The sequence below is a fragment of the Phyllobates terribilis genome, unplaced genomic scaffold (assembly GCF_046119375.1).
Source record: "Phyllobates terribilis strain yellow unplaced genomic scaffold, ASM4611937v1 Scaffold_4__5_contigs__length_816908805, whole genome shotgun sequence".
NCBI classification, from domain to species: Eukaryota; Metazoa; Chordata; class Amphibia; order Anura; family Dendrobatidae; genus Phyllobates; species Phyllobates terribilis.
In genome coordinates this window covers 652,718,413-652,735,713 of record NW_027362764.1, presented here as the reverse complement: position 1 = coordinate 652,735,713, position 17,301 = coordinate 652,718,413, and the positions used below count along the sequence as shown (strand labels likewise).

General features: G+C 40.8%; 1 protein-coding gene across 1 annotated transcript; it reads left to right on the top strand.

Moving 5' to 3' along the window:
* The first annotated feature begins 11,511 nt into the window (after positions 1-11,511).
* Positions 11,512-13,608, top strand: LOC141264703 (uncharacterized). Its single transcript, XM_073676967.1, has 3 exons — positions 11,512-12,216; positions 12,412-12,891; positions 13,603-13,608. The coding sequence occupies exons 1-3, from the start codon at positions 11,512-11,514 to the stop codon at positions 13,606-13,608; spliced, it is 1,191 nt and encodes a 396-aa protein (XP_073533068.1).
* Positions 13,609-17,301: the final 3,693 nt, after the last annotated feature.

Genomic DNA, 17,301 nt, shown 5'->3' with positions numbered 1-17,301 from the left:
ATCTCAGCAATTTACACAGTCCAGAGATGACAATCTACAGTGTCTTCCTGCAAATTATCACCTACAGCCAAAATAGCTTACACAAACAAATGCCAGCCAAGAGGTGTCACCAGGCTACTTAGAATGCGAGCCTCTTGTCCCTGGCACACGCAGGGGGTAATTAGTGGCAGAATTGCAATAATTTGTCTGTAACTGGGACGGATTGCTTTCCCGAGCTTAAAAAAAAAGATCTCCAGCCACGTCAACTCCGGACCCATATTTATGGTGGCAGGGGCAGTTAAGAAACAAGATGCGCAGTTTTTCATAGCATAGGCCCCTCTTGAGAGCTATAGCGCAAAAACCCCAGAATAGCAGACTGCAACTATGCGATGTGTGGTCTCTAAATGAAGGTAAAATCATAACGGGAAAAATAGTGAAGTTTGCAAGCTTCTGCGATCAACAAGCGATGAGTTATCGCAGAAGTTAGCGTTTTTAATAAAAATGTACAGGCTGGAAACCGGCCCACATGATGTCACCACAAGGGGCGTGTGGCCAGATCTCCCCTTAGGTATAAGAGAACCCATGGACAATACAGGAGCACTCATTGCCAGGGGGTATAAGAACTATAAGCAGCGGGTCGCATTCGATAACACTCAAATCAAAATGGGGAGCCCCTCCTCCACCTATATTGAATCGTCTCAGGGATTGTATAGTAAGTTATCTTCTTTTATCCTGTTTATTTTATGTAACTGCTTATGTATTTTAATGTTTCCTTTGTAACATCCTTGTATAGAATTTTCCTAAACACTGCCTCCGTTTTGGATTACATATAAAATTTAATAGTTCTGTTTCTTTTGTCCTATAATCGTTCCCTCCCTGAAGCCATATACGCTACCAAAACGCAGGCATCCGGCCAGGCCCGTATTATACTTCAAACTCGGCCGGTGGTGGCAGAGAATAATAATAATTGGGCTATCGTGAAGCAGACAGTGACCGTACGGGGGTGTAAACACATATTCCATCCCGAGGAGTGACGCTATACTCTCACTTCATTGGTCGCTTGCCGATGCACAAGGAGTGAGTAGTATGGATCGTGTGCTTGCTATTCCGGACGAAATACTGACAGCGTGACGGCAACGGCGAGATACTGCGTGATCTCCCCAGTGTCGTTGCTGTGGTGATCCCTGACATAAGGAAAACAAGAATGTAATGATTTGGAAATTTCTTATCGCCATACTTTATTCACAGCAGAACATAAAACACAGATCAGAAGCTGAAAGTTCGACATTTTCTATTTAATTTGAAAAAAATAAACACCTTTAGAAATTGATGGCAGCAAAACATCTCAAAACAGTTGAAGCACTTAACAAAAGGCTGGAAAAGTAAGTGGTACTAATGGAAAACATTAGTGATACATAATGAAAAAGGTAGAGTGTCAATTTTCACCCACGTCACATGACTGTGTATAAAAAGAGCATGTTAGAGAGGTAGAGTCTCTAACAAGCAAAGATGGTCAGAAGTCACTAATCTGAACAACTGAATCTAAAAATTATAGAACGCTTTCATAAAACTGTTCCTCAATGAAAAATTGCAAAGACCTTGAATATCTCACTATCTACAGTACACTATCAAAAGATTTAGAGATTCTGGAGACATTGACATGCACAAGGGACAAGGCCGGCGGTCAACATTGGATGATCATGATCTACAGGTCCTCAGGTGACTGCATTAACACTAGAACTACTGATGGAGTCATTTTGACTCCTTTCGTTTTTTATTTCTCTTCTGTGACAACATTTTTCAGAATTCCGGCTTGAAACTCGGTGACTTTTCCTCAAATATGATGTGAAAAAAGATTTTGTGAGAATAAATAATTTTGGTGAAAAATTTGCGCGTTTTTTTCAAAATTTACCAAGAACTACTGAAGGGAGTCATTTTGACTCCCTACTATATTTTGAGGTCCTTTTGTCACTAAATGTTGCTATAAAGTTTTGTGCATAATTTTTTCACTCTGTCTTATTTACCCTGATGTTCATATAGATGTAGTTCAATTTACATGTCAATTTTTCACATTTTCCTTGTGTTTTACCTGCTTGTATTACTGTGTAATGCTGAACAAAATAGCTTGTTTACTCTAGGCTCTTATCTTATGCTAATGAAGGGTGGTGTTTTTCTAAGGTCCTAGCAGGAGACAGTATTCTGGATAGTAACTTTACTTTCAGTTCAGCTGAAGAGACAAAGAGAACAGACGCAGACATACGAGCTCTGAAGACTCATACAGGTATGAATTGTTATGAAATAGTTTAGCTATCTGTCAACTGATTCAGCCCACCTACTTTTGAAGGTGGCAGAACAGTTATTATTTCTTTTAGTTTTCATTTCATTTCTATTTTTCAGCAGGGAACTATATAGAATTATGGAATTTGTGAGGAATATGGAGAGAAGACGTTTGATAAAGCCTCAGGATATTCTGGCTACTTTGCAATCCATACCGGAGGATGAATCGGAATCCGAATTGCAGGAACATGTATTTGATTCTGACAGTGATGAAGATTTCATTCCTCAGAACATATCAAGTGAATCTGAAGACTCAGAAGGAACAAATCCAGAAGGTAAGTAGTTATGTGTATTTATTTGTTCTTCCACACACTGAGTTAGGGCCTGTGCACACTAGCAGAATTCTGGCTGAATAGCCATCTGGATATTCTTGCCGCAATACAGGCCGTACCTGCCCGCTCATGCCTGAAGCTCCGCTCCGAACCCCGGGCTGGAGCCGCTGTCAGGGACAGAGCAGCGCTTGCTTACGCGCGAGCACGGCTCCGTCCCAGACAGCGGCTCCAGCCCGGGGTTCGGAGCGGAGCTTCAGGTATGAAACTCCGCTCTGTACCTGAGCGGGCAGGTACGGGCCGGATTGTGGTGAGAATATCCGGTCGGATATTCCGCCGCTAATCCAGCCAGTGTGCACGGACCCTTACAAAACAAAAATTCTAAATATTCATCAACTTTTTTACAGATATTCCAAGCACATCAACTGGGGATCGGGCTCATGCAGTTATGTTGCCTCGTGACCATCCTCCTGGTCGTGGACAGAAAAAATCAGCAAAACGTCCCAGAAATGAAAGAACAACAGATAACGATGGCGGCGAAGGTAATGCAACAACAAACACCAGAGAAGGCGAATCTGAAGGAATACTAGTTTCAGCGGATGGTATTCAATGGAAACCTGTTGAAATTGGAGAACACTTGCCTGGTAGGCGTGACAGCCAAAACATTCTTCGAGAAGCACCTGGCCCTACAGGATACGCCAGAAGAAATATCATTATCGATAGTCCTTTGAGCGCATGGCGTTTATTTTTTGATTCATATATATTGACACATATAAAGAACTGTACGCTTGCAGAAGCATGCAGGAACAATAATTTACAGTTTACTCTATCTGATGAGGAGCTAGATGCCTTCATTGCGATATTCTATGCTCGTGGAATATCTGGCACGAACCGTCACTCGATTAGCAGTATTTGGTGTAATGACTGGGGAATACCGTTTTGCAAAGCGACAATGTCTAGGGACCGCTTTGTTGAAATTATGAGGTTTCTCAGATTTGATGAGAAATCTACTCGATCGGAGAGACTGCAAACGGACAAGTTTGCTCTATTTTCTACTGTGTGGGACAGGTTTATTGAAAATTGTATTGCGTGTTACAAACCTGGCCCATACATAACGGTGGATGAGCAACTTTTCCCAAGCAAAACTAGGTGTCCATTCACGCAGTACATGCCTTCCAAACCAGATAAATATGGCCACAAATATTGGCTAGCTGTTGATAAGAGGAGCAAATATCTGGCAAATGGCTTCCCTTATCTAGGCAAAGATGACACACGCCGTATTGAGGACCGTTTAGCTGACCATGTGGTAATGAAGTTATTGGACCCGTTTTTGAAAAAAGGTCGCAATGTTACAACCGATAATTATTTTACTTCAGTAAAATTAGCTAAACAGCTAAAAAGCAAAGGAACAACCATCGTGGGAACACTGAACAAGATAAGGCGAGAAGTGCCTAAAGAAATAAAATCCATGAAAGAGGAATTGTACAACACTAAAGTGTTTAGAAAGGAAGACAATTTTACACTTACAGTATATCAAGGAAAGCCCAACAAAAATGTTGTCATTTTGAGTTCCGTCCATCCAGATGTTGTTGTTGCGTCTGATTCCGCTAAAAAAACTCCAGAAACGGTAAAGTTTTACAATGAAACAAAATATGGAGTAGATGTAGTGGATCAGATGGCACGAAAATATACCACACGAACATGCACAAGGAGATGGCCTGTTCATGCATTTGAAAATGCCTTAGACTTTGCGGGTATAAATGCATGGATAATATTCAAGGAGATTACCTACCAAAAAATGTCATGCAAGGCATTTTTGCAAACGCTTGTGAGGGAGTTGAGTGGTCCTTATGTCACAGATAGGGAAAAGGGTTCCACGTCCCAAGTTTCTACATGCTCAGAAGTGATGGTTCAAACTAAATTTTGCCAGATCAAAGAAAAGTGCAAGAAAAATAGATCTGTCGGAAATTGTAAGACTTGTGGTAAGTCTTTGTGTGGGCAATGTACTGCCATAAATCAAAGGCAATGCCTAAAATGCGAAACACCAAATGTTTAGAAGGTGAATTCTGCGCCATATTTTCATTTTTATGCTCCTCCACCTACAATTTCTCTGCTTTTTGTTCTTCAGTTGTTGTTTATATGTGTGCACTTGAATAAAAAAAATGTTTGAAAAACGTCTATTATAATTATTGTTATTTTCTGTAGAAAAATAAGAAAAGTAGAAAAAAAAAACAATCAAAAGCATTACTGTTGGATCTCACAATAATAACACATTACAAAAAATATAATTATTAATAAATAACCACAAATGAAACTCTAAAAATAAACGAAAACAAGCAAGGAGTCAAAATGACTCCTTTCAGTAGTTCTAGGCGGGGTCACGAGTCCAGTAGTCCTAGTGTTAAAAACAGCCATGGTTTGGTCATACAAATAACTACATGAGCTCTGGAATACTTCCAGAAATCATTGTCTCTGAACTCAGTTCGCCATGCGATCTACAAATGCAAGCTAAAGCTCTATCATACAAAGAAAAGCCATTTATCAACACAATTTAGAAACACTGCCATTTTCTCTGGGTCAAAGCTCATTCACTTAAAATTGACTGGGGTCAGATGAATCAAAATGTGAAATTCTTTATGGAAACCACGGACATCCGATCCTGCACACTCAAGAGGAAGGGGATCATCCAGCTTTTAAGTGCACAGTCCAAAAGCCTACATCTCTGATGGTATGGGGCTGCATTAGAGCCTATAACATGGGCAGCTTACACATCTTGAAAGGTTCTATCAATGCTGAGCATTATTTAGAGGTTTTAGAACATCTGCTCCCATCCAGACAATGTCTATTTCATGGAATGCCTCGCATATTTCAGCAAGACAATGCTAAACCACCTACTGCACCCATTACACCAGCATGGCTTCTCAGGAGAACAGTTCGGGTGATGAATCGGCCACCTGCAGTCCAGACCTTTCACCAATAAGAAATATTTGGCGCATTATGAAATGGAAAATCCTGCAAAGACCCAGGACTGGAGCAGCGAGAACCCTACATCAGACAAGAATGGGACAACTTTCCATTCCCAAAACTCCAGCAATCAGTCTCACCTCCAAGAGATGTACAGACTGTTATAAAAGAAGAGGGCATGCTCCACAATGGTAGACATGGACCCCGTCCTAACTTTTTTTGAGATGTGTTGCTGACATCAATTTCTAAATGAGGTAATTTTTTCAACTGAAATGGAAAAATGCCTGTTTTTTGCAGGACGAATTGTACCTTTAACCGGTTCCCGACCGCCCACTGTAGATAAACGTCGGCGCTTGCCGGGCTCTGTGCAGTGCCGACGTTTAAAAACGGTGGGTGGTCTCGCAGTGCTCAGGACCCCCAGGGTCCTGCAAGCACTGCGATTCCGGTGCAGAGCGTTAGCTCTGACAGGGTACATCATCGGGACCTGATTAGATCAGGTCCCAGTGATGTTAACCCTTTGCTGTCTTCTATATGCTGTGATCTATAGTGATCGCGGCATATAGGAGACAGCAGGAAGAGAGGGGGTCGTCTTACTTACCTCCGAAGACCTCCGTTTCGTTTGAGGACCTGGGGTTGCTATGGCAGCTGGAGGTCACATGACCGCCTCCAGCTCTGCCATATATGGTGTCCTTCCTGTCTGACTTCAGCCTGTATGTAGCTGAAGTCAGACAGGAGACTCTAACTGAAACAGTCAGTGAAGATCTCATATAATGTAATATATGTGTATTACATTACATGAGATCAGTGATCAGAAAAATAAAAATTAATGTCCCATACAGGGACTAAGTAAAAATGTAAAAAAAAGTAAAAAAAAAGTTTTTAAACTATTAAAAAAAAAAATCACAAAATAAATAAAAATAAATAAATAAAATATTAAACCAATAAATCCGTAAATTATTACAAAACCAAAAAAAGTACACATATTTGGTATCGCCGCGTCCGAAACAACCCGAGCTATAAAACTGTCACACTAATTAACTCCTTCTGTGCACACCGTAATAAAAATAAATAAAAAACGGAGCAAAAAAAATGCTTTTTCATCATATCGCCAAACAAAAAGTGGAAAAAAATGCGATCAAAAAGCAGAATAGAAATAAAAATGGTACCACTGAAAACGTCATCTTGTTCCGCAAAAAAAAGCCGCCATACAGCTCCATCAGCCAAAAAATAAAAAAGTTATAGCGCTCAGAATAAAGCAATGCAAAAAAAATATTTTTTTTTCTATAAAATTGTTTTATTGTGTAAAAGCGCCAAAACATAAAAAAAATACAGTAAGTGTAGTATCGCTGTAAACGTACTGACCCGAAGAATAACGCTGCCTGATCACTTTTACCACACGCAGAACGGCATAAAAAAAACTCAAAAAACAATTCCTGAAGTGTTTGTTTTTGTTAACTTTACCTCCCAAAAAACGGAATAGAAAGCGATCAAAAAATGTCACGTGCCCAAAAATGGTTCCAATAAAAATTTCAACTCGTCCCGCAAAAAACAAGCCGTCACATGACTCTATCGGCCGAAATATGGAAAAATTATAGCTCTCAAAATATGGTGATGCAAAAACTAGATTTTGCAAAAAAAGCGTATTTTAGTGTGTGACAGCTGTCAGTCATAAAAACCCGATATAAATCTGGTATCTCTGTAATCGCACCGACCCGAAGAATAAAGTAATCTAATCAGTTATATCACACTAGGAACGGCATAAAAAATAAATAAAACAAATATTATTCACCTGCTACTGATTTGTTTATTATGTCTCCCAAAGATCCCAGTAAGGCTCTGCTCACATTTATCCTGTGCTCTGCGCTGAGCACTTACACCAGAGTTTCCGTGTAAATCTCTGAAATACGTGATTCAGCCAGAACCCATGATGGAAGATTCCCTGTAATGAGGCAGATATAGGCCACTGTGGATGCCGTCTAGCCTGGGATCCCACGGTGTCATTTGTTTTAGGCGTGCATAAAAGTGCGGTTGGCCACAGTTTTGTGCACTTCTGAAAAAAAGGACACCACTAAACAGAGGCCTGACGGAGTCCAGAGTAACTCTGCTGCCTCATTACAGTGAATGGATCCTGCAGGGGTTTCATCTGAATTACATCACTTGGAAAATTAGATGGAAACCCCGATGTAAGTGCTCAGCCTAGAGCGCCGGATAAATGTTACGTAAAATGTTCCCAATAAAAGCTTCAACTCAGTCCTCAAAAAAAGCTAGTCCCCACTCAGGTCCATCATCTGTTAAAAATATAAGGGACTTCCAAGTTAATGGTAGCAGAAAGGCTCTGGAAAAGCAAAATGGTCCTTGCCCCCCAAAAGAAATTCAGAAAATTTTGTGCTCCCAAATCCAAATGCCTATTCTACAATAATTTGTTCTCCAATTGTCAAATAGCGCTCCTTCCCCCTCAAATCTCACCGTATGGCTAAGTGGTACGATACAGCCACATATGGGGTATTGACACTTTTAGAAGAAATTGTGTGACACATTTCGGCACCATTTTTACCCATTGCCCTGTGTGAAAATGTAAAATCTGAGGGTAAAACATTTTTTTGTGGTAAAAATATAATTATGCTTTTTTCACTGCCCAATGGTATAAATTTAAAAATTAAAAAATGCTCACTACTTCCCTACTTCCCTAGATGAATTCCTTGAGAGGTGTAGTTTACAAAATGGGGTCACTTGTGGGGGTTTCTGCTGTCCTGGCATGTCAGCGACTCTTCAAATGTGACATGGTGTCTGCTGCCTATCCCAGCCAACATAGCGCTTCTTTCTCTTCCGAACCCTGCCGTACACCAAAGCAGTGGTTTTCCCCCACATATGGTGCAATTTATCCTGTTACCCTTATGATAATGCAAAATTAGGGAATGAAAAACATTTTTTATGGGAAAAATGTGAAAATTTTATTTTTACGGCTCAATATTATAAACTTCTGTGAAGCAGCTGGGGGTGCAAGGTGCTCACCACACATCTAGATAAGTTCCCTAAGGGGTATAGTTTCCAAAATGGTGGCACTTGTGGGGGGTTTCCACTGTTTAGGCACATTAGGGGCTCCCCAAATGTGACATGGCGTCCGCTAATTATTCAAACAAATTTTACATTCAAAAAGTCAAATGGCGCTCCTTCCCTTTCAAACCCTGCCATGTGCCCAAACAGTAATTTGCCTCCACATATGGGGTATCGGCGTGTTCAGGAGAAATTGCACAACAAATTTCATGGTGCAATTTATCCTGTTACCCTTATGATAATACAAAATTAGGGAATGAAAAACATTTTTTGAGGGAAAAATGTGAAAATTTTATTTTTACGGCTCAATATTATAAACTTCTGTGAAGCAGCTGGGGGTGCAAGGTGCTCACCACACATCTAGATAAGTTCCCTAAGGGGTCTAGTTTCCAAAATGGTGGCACTTGTGGGGGGTTTCCACTGTTTAGGCACATTAGGGGCTCCCCAAATGTGACATGGCGTCCGCTAATTATTCAAACAAATTTTACATTCAAAAAGTCAAATGGCGCTCCTTCCCTTTCAAACCCTGCCATGTGCCCAAACAGTAATTTGCCTCCACATATGGGGTATCAGCGTGTTCAGGAGAAATTGCATAACAAATTTCATGGTGCAATTTATCCTATTACCCTTATGATAATGCAAAATTAAGGGATGAAAAACGGTTTTGTGGGAAAAATGTGAAAATTTTATTTTTACAGCTCAATATTATAAACTTCTGTGAAGCACCTTGGGGTTCAAGGTGCTCACCACACATCTAGATAAGTTCCCTAAGGGGTCTAGTTTCCAAAATGGTGGTACTTGTGGGGGGTTTCCACTGTTTAGGCACATCAGGAGCTCTCCAAACGCAACATGGCGTCCGCTAATTATTCAGACAAATTTTACATTCAAAAAGTCTAATGGCGCTCCTTCCCTTCCGAACCCTGCCGTGCGCCCAAACAGTGGTTATCCCTCACATATGGGGTATCAGCACGCTCAAGAGAAATTGCACAAAAAAATTTGGGGTCCATTTTTTCATGTTACCCCTGTGAAAATAAAAAAATTGGGTCTAAAGTAACATTTTTGTGAAAAAAGTTAAATGTTAATTTTTTTCTTCCACATTCCAAAAATTCCTGTGAAGCACCTGAAGGGTTAATAAAGTTCTTGAATGTGGTTTTGAGCACCTTGATGGGTGCAGTTTTTAGAATGGTGTTACTTTTGGGTATTTTCTGTCATAAAGACCCCTCAAAGTGACTTCAAATATGATGTGGTCCCTAAAAAAATGTTTTTGTAAATTTTGTTGGAAAAATGAGAAATCGCTGGTCAACTTTTAACCCTTATAGCTCCCTAACAAAAAAAAATTTGGGTTCCAAAATTGTGCTGATGTAAAGTAGACATGTGGGAAATGTTATTTATTAACTATTTTGTGTGACATATCTCTCTGATTTAAGGGCATGAAAATTCAAAGTTTGAAAATTGCAAAATTTTCAAAATTTTCGCCAAATTTCCGATTTTTTCACAAATAAACGCAAGTGATATCGAAGAAATTTTACCACTATCATGAAGTACAATATGTCACGAAAAAACAATCTCAGAATCAGGGGAATACGTTGAAGCGTTCCAGGGTAATTACTTCATAAACTGGCAGTGGTCAGAATTGAAAAAATTGGCCTGGTCACGAAGGCAAAAACAGGCTCTGGCGCGAAGTGGTTAAATAACACCATTCATTTTACCACACACTGTACTGGAAAATGGGAAAAAAATCATCGGCATGATTACGGTGATACCAAACTTGTTCAGTTTTTAAATTACATTAGTGGTGAAAAAAATCAGAAATTTGACAACAAAAAAATCTGATTGTGTTGCATTTTCTGAGACCTGTATCTTTCACTTTTTGGTCAGTACAGCTGTGTGAGGGCTTGTTTTTGTGGGGTGAGACAATGTTTTTATTGATTCCATTTTGGAATATATTTGTTCGCGTCTTACAGCATTTGTTGCTGTATCATGGCAACCAAAAAAAACCTCAATTTTTGAGTTTTACATTTTTTCTACTGTTTACAAAGTTTATTGGGTTAATTATTGTTATATTTTGATAGTTCGGACTTTTCTGGACACAGCAATACAACATATTTTTTTTATTTTTAATGGGGGAAATGGATGTGAATTGAGCTTATATTTTATTTTTTAAACTTTTTTTTACATTTTTTACTGTGCTTGTTAGTCCCCTTAGTGGACTTTAAGCTACGATCGTCTGGTCACTTGCACTATATACAGCAATACTACAATATACACACAAACGCTTCCAACTTGTGCCATACATGTACAGTGTATGTCAGTAAGGGGTAAAAATTGACCTGGCGGATTTTCGTCATCAATGGACTTCCTAACCGGAGGTGTAAACCATGTGGGGTTTCATTTTTGACATTGCCTGACAGGAGTTGCTCCAGGTCAATGTCCTGAAGTGCAGCCTTCAACCTGGGGAAATTGGCCTTTCTAAAATAGTTTTTGTCCTCTTCACCCGAATATGTTTTTTTACATGCTTAAGCAAAATGAAATGATATTGTAGTCACTGGTACCAAGATTTTTGCAAACAGTGACATTTCCAACAAGCTGTACATTGTGTTGCCTCTTCTCAGGTCTTCCTCAAATGTTTGAAGACCAAGGGCGAATTCAGATGTTCATACAAATCGGTCCAAGATCGCATAGTAATGCACAGGCTGGGCGCAGGTCTCCCAACCCGAGCGCAACAGCTTCATATATTTTTATAAATCTGTCACTTTTGTGTCGGGAGACCCACAATTAATCCGTGCAATACTATCCAATCTTGGACCGATTTGTACGGACATCTTAATGTGCCCTAAAGAGGAGCTTTCTGTTTGAAATTGCCTATTCATGGGGGGAGGTATATAGCACATAAGTGTACAGCACAGAGATGTACAGCACAGAAGTGTACAGCACAGAGGTGCACTGCACAGAAGAGAACAGCACAGAGATGTACAGCACAGAGGTATACAGCACAGAGATGTACAGCACAGAAGTGTACAGCACAGAGGTGTACAGCACAGAGGTGTACAGCACAGAAGTGTACAGCATAGAGGTGTACAGCACAGAGGTGTACAGCACAGAGATGTACAGCACAGAAGAGAACAGCACAGAGATGTACAGCACAGAGGTGTACAGCACAGAGATGTACAGCACAGAGATGTACAGCACAGAAGTGTACAGCATAGAGGTGTACAGCACAGAGGTGTACAGCACAGAGATGTACAGCACAGAAGTGTACAGCATAGAGGTGCACAGCACAGAGATGTACAGCACAGAGGTGTACAGCACAGAGATGTACAGCACAGAAGTGTACAGCATAGAGGTGCACTGCACAGAAGAGAACAGCACAGAGATGTACGGCACAGAGGTGTACAGCACAGAGGTGCACTGCACAGAAGAGAACAGCACAGAGATGTACAGCACAGAGGTGTACAGCACAGAGATGTACAGCACAGAAGTGTACAGCACAGAAGTGTACAGCACAGAGGTGCACTGCACAGAAGAGAACAGCACAGAGATGTACAGCACAGAGGTGTACAGCACAGAGATGTACAGCACAGAAGTGTACAGCACAGAGGTATACAGTACAGAAGTGTACAGCACACAGGAGTACAGCACAGAGATGTACAGCACAGAGGTATACAGTACAGAAGTGTACAGCACATAGGAGTACAGCACAGAAGTGTACAGCACAGAGGTATACAGTACAGAAGTGTACAGCACACAGGAGTACAGCACAGAGGTGTACAGCACAGAGGTATACAGTACAGAAGTGTACAGCACACAGGAGTACAGCACAGAAGTGTACAGCACAGAGGTATACAGTACAGAAGTGTACAGCACACAGGAGTACAGCACAGAGGTGTACAGCACAGAGGTATACAGTACAGAAGTGTACAGCACACAGGAGTACAGCACAGAAGTGTACAGCACAGAGGTATACAGTACAGAAGTGTACAGCACAGAGGTGTACAGCACAGAGATGTACAGCACAGAAGTGTACAGCACAGAGGTATACAGTACAGAAGTGTACAGCACAGAGATGTACAGCACAGAAGTGTACAGCACAGAGGTATACAGTACAGAAGTGTACAGCACAGAGATGTACAGCACAGAAGTGTACAGCACAGAGGTATACAGTACAGAAGTGTACAGCACACAGGAGTACAGCACAGAGATGTACAGCACAGAAGTGTACAGCACAGAGGTATACAGTACAGAAGTGTACAGCACACAGGAGTATAGCACAGAGGTGTACAGCACAGAGGTATACAGTATAGAAGTGTACAAGACAGAGGTGTACAGCACAGAGGTATACAGTATAGAAGTGTACAGCACAGAGGTATACAGTATAGAAGTGTACAGTACACAGGGGTACAACACAGAAGTTTAGAGCACAGAAATGTACAGCACAGAGGTGTACAGCACACAGGGGTACAGCACAGAACTGTACAGCACAGAGGTTTACAGCACAGAGGTGCACAGCACAGAAGTGTACAACATAGAAGTATACAGCAGATAGGTGTACAGCACATAGGTGTACAGCACAGAAGTATACAGCAGAGAGGTGTACAGCACAGAGGTGCACAGCACAGAACTGTACAGCACTGAGGTGTACTGCACAGAGGTGCACAGCACAGAAGTGTACAGTACAGAGGTTTACAGCACAGAGGTGTACAGCACAGACGGGTACAGCACAGAGGTGCACAGCAGGAACACAATTACAGCAGAGTATGATATGAGTAGTAAATCGTCCCTGTACTTTGAATGAAACTTGATGATATTTGATAATGTGATTAAATAGACAAATCTGCAAATCACTATTCAAAAATGTGTCCTGTCTAACTTAGGGCTTGTTCAAACGTTGCATTTTTACTGTGCCGTTTTCAGTGGTAAAAAATGCTGCACTTCACAGTAGCAGCCAAATGAATGATATTTCTGTAATCTCACGCACAGCCCGATTATTTTTTCCTTACAGGTTTGAACCATCAAAGTGTTTTTATCAAATCTGCAGCATGTCAATTCTTTCAGCGTTTTTCATCCATTTAAATGAATGGGGGGAAAACACAAATAAGAATGTGTGTATTTTACGCAGTGTTTCCCTGCCAAATCTTGATGCAGAAAGATCTACTGCAAATATTGGTGTGCACATATCCTCATTACTGTCCAATGCTTGTCTTGTACATGTGTGTGCTATATGGGCAGTGCAAGTGACTGCAAAAAAAAAAGATGTCCGTTTGTGATCCAAATCACAGATCAAACTCGCCAATGCAAGTCAATGAGTCCCTGTGAAAAAAATGGATGGTACATGGTTTCATAGGCATGCTAGCTGTTTGTTACTGTTAGTAACGGGTAGGAGAAGCTTGGAATTTTTTCTTTCAAATACGGGAAAATTTTATTCTACGCTGATTGGAAAAAAGGATGAAAATTGGATCAAGAACTCTGAGGAAAAATTGATAATTTTTTCTTTAAAGATCCCATACCTAAGGTGGTGTCAGAATGCTGATGAGAAATAACCAGTTACTCAAAAAGAAGAGCAGGGGAGTCGGGATAGTTCCTGGATATATTAGACTGGTATGTGCACCAAAAAAAGTTGTAACTTGTTGTGGGTAACTAGGGCACCAAGGCCATGATTTTTGAAACTTCTACAGATTTTATAATTTTACAGGTTACAGTGAATGCAGCTGAAGCCTTCTTATCAGATCTATGGGCTGTAGACGCGGATCTCTTATAATCAGATCTATGGGCTGTAGACGTGGATCTCTTATAATCAGATCTATGGGCTGTAGACGTGGATCTCTTATAATCAGATCTATGGGCTGTAGACGTGGATCTCTTATAATCAGATCTATGAGCTGTAGACGTGGATCTCTTATAATCAGATCTATGGGCTGTAGACGTGGATCTCTTATAATCAGATCTATGGGCTGTAGACGTGGATCTCTTATAATCAGATCTATGGGCTGCAGATGCGGATCTCTTATAATCAGATCTATGGGCTGTAGACGTGGATATCTTATAATCAGATCTATGGGCTGTAGATGTGGATCTCTTATAATCAGATCTATGGGCTGTAGACGCGGATCTCTTATAATCAGATCTATGGGCTGTAGACGCGGATCTCTTATAATCAGATCTATGGGCTGTAGATGTGGATCTCTTATAATCAGATCTATGGGCTGCAGATACGGATCTCTTATAATCAGATCTATGGGCTGCCGATGTGGATCTCTTATAATCAGATCTATGGGCTGTAGACGTGGATCTCTTATAATCAGATCTATGGGCTGCAGATGGGGATCTCTTATAGTCAGATCTATGGGCTGCCGATGTGGATCTCTTATAATCAGATCTATTGGCTGTAGACGTGGATCTCTTATAATCAGATCTATGGGCTGTAGAAAGGGATCTCTTATAATCAGATCTATGGGCTATAGACGAGGATCTCTTATAATCAGATCTATGGGCTGCAGATGCGGATCTCTTATAATCAGATCTATGGGCTGCCGATGTGGATCTCTTATAATCAGATCTATGGGCTGTAGACGTGGATCTCTTATAATCAGATCTATGGGCTGCAGATGGGGATCTTTTATAGTCAGATCTATGGGCTGCAGATGGGGATCTCTTATAATCGGATCTATGGGCTGTAGACGTGGATCTCTTATAATCAGATCTATGGGCTGCAGATGCGGATCTCTTATAATCAGATCTATGGGCTGTAGAAAGGGATCTCTTATAATCAGATCTATGGGCTGTAGACGTGGATCTCTTATAATCAGATCTATGGGCTGCAGATGCGGATCTCTTATAATCAGATCTATGGGCTGTAGACGCGGATCTCTTATAATCAGATCTATGGGCTGCAGATGCGGATCTCTTATAATCAGATCTATGGGCTGTAGACGTGGATCTCTTATAATCAGATCTATGCGCTGCAGATGCGGATCTCTTATAATCAGATCTATGGGCTGCAGATGCGGATCTCTTATAATCAGGTCTATGGGCTATAGACGTGGATCTTTATAATCAGATCTATGGGCTGCAGATGCGGATCTCTTATAATCAGATCTATGGGCTGTAGACGTGGATCTCTTATAATCAGATCTATGGGCTGCAGATGCGGATCTCTTATAATCAGGTCTATGGGCTATAGACGTGGATCTTTATAATCAGATCTATGGGCTGTAGAAAGGGATCTCTTATAATCAATCAGATCTATGGGCTGTAGACGTGGATCTCTTATAATCAGATCTATGGGCTGCAGATGCGGATCTCTTATAATCAGATCTATGGGCTGTAGCCGCGGATCTCTTATAATCAGGTCTATGGGCTATAGACGTGGATCTTTATAATCAGATCTATGGGCTGTAGATGTGGATCTCTTATAATCAGATCCATGGGCTGTAGACGCGGATCTCTTATAAAATCAGATCTATTGGCTGTAGATGCGGATCTCTTATAATCAGATCTATGGGCTGTAGACGCGGATCTCTTATAAAATCAGATCTATGGGCTATAGACGTGGATCTCTTATAATCAGATCTATGGGCTGTAGACGCGGATCTCTTATAATCAGATCTATGGGCTGTAGATGCGGATCTCTTATAAAATCAGATCTATGGGCTATAGACATGGATCTCTTATAATCAGATCTATGGGCTGTAGACGCGGATCTCTTATAATCAGATCTATGGGCTGTAGACGCGGATCTCTTATAAAATCAGATCTATGGGCTATAGACGTGGATCTCTTATAATCAGATCTATGGGCTGTAGACGCGGATCTCTTATAATCAGATCTATGGGCTATAGATGCGGATCTCTTATAATCAGATCTATGGGCTATAGACGTGGATCTCTTATAATCAGATCTATGGGCTATAGACGAGGATCTCTTATAATCAGATCTATGGGCTGTAGACGCGGATCTCTTATAAAATCAGATCTATGGGCTATAGACGTGGATCTCTTATAATCAGATCTATGGGCTGTAGACGCGGATCTCTTATAATCAGATCTATGGGCTGTAGATGCGGATCTCTTATAAAATCAGATCTATGGGCTATAGACATGGATCTCTTATAATCAGATCTATGGGCTGTAGACGCGGATCTCTTATAATCAGATCTATGGGCTGTAGACGCGGATCTCATAAAATCAGATCTATGGGCTATAGACGTGGATCTCTTATAATCAGATCTATGGGCTGTAGACGCGGATCTCTTATAATCAGATCTATGGGCTATAGATGCGGATCTCTTATAATCAGATCTATGGGCTGTAGACGCAGATCTCTTATAATCAGATCTATGGGCTATAGACGTGGATCTTTATAATCAGATCTATGGGCTGTAGACGTGGATCTCTTATAATCAGATCTATGGGCTATAGACGTGGATCTTTATAATCAGATCTATGGGCTATAGACGTGGATCTTTATAATCAGATCTATGGGCTGTAGACGTGGATCTCTTATAATCAGATCTATGGGCTGTAGACGTGGATCTCTTATAATCAGATCTATGGGCTGCAGACGTGGATCTCTTATAATCACATTGATTGATTATGTTTCTCCAAAGTTTCCATAAAAAATATTGTCTGTGACATTTTCATAAACTGTCCAATAAAAAATAACTAAAGATGGCAATCCTGCACCAATTTCACTGTAGTAACCA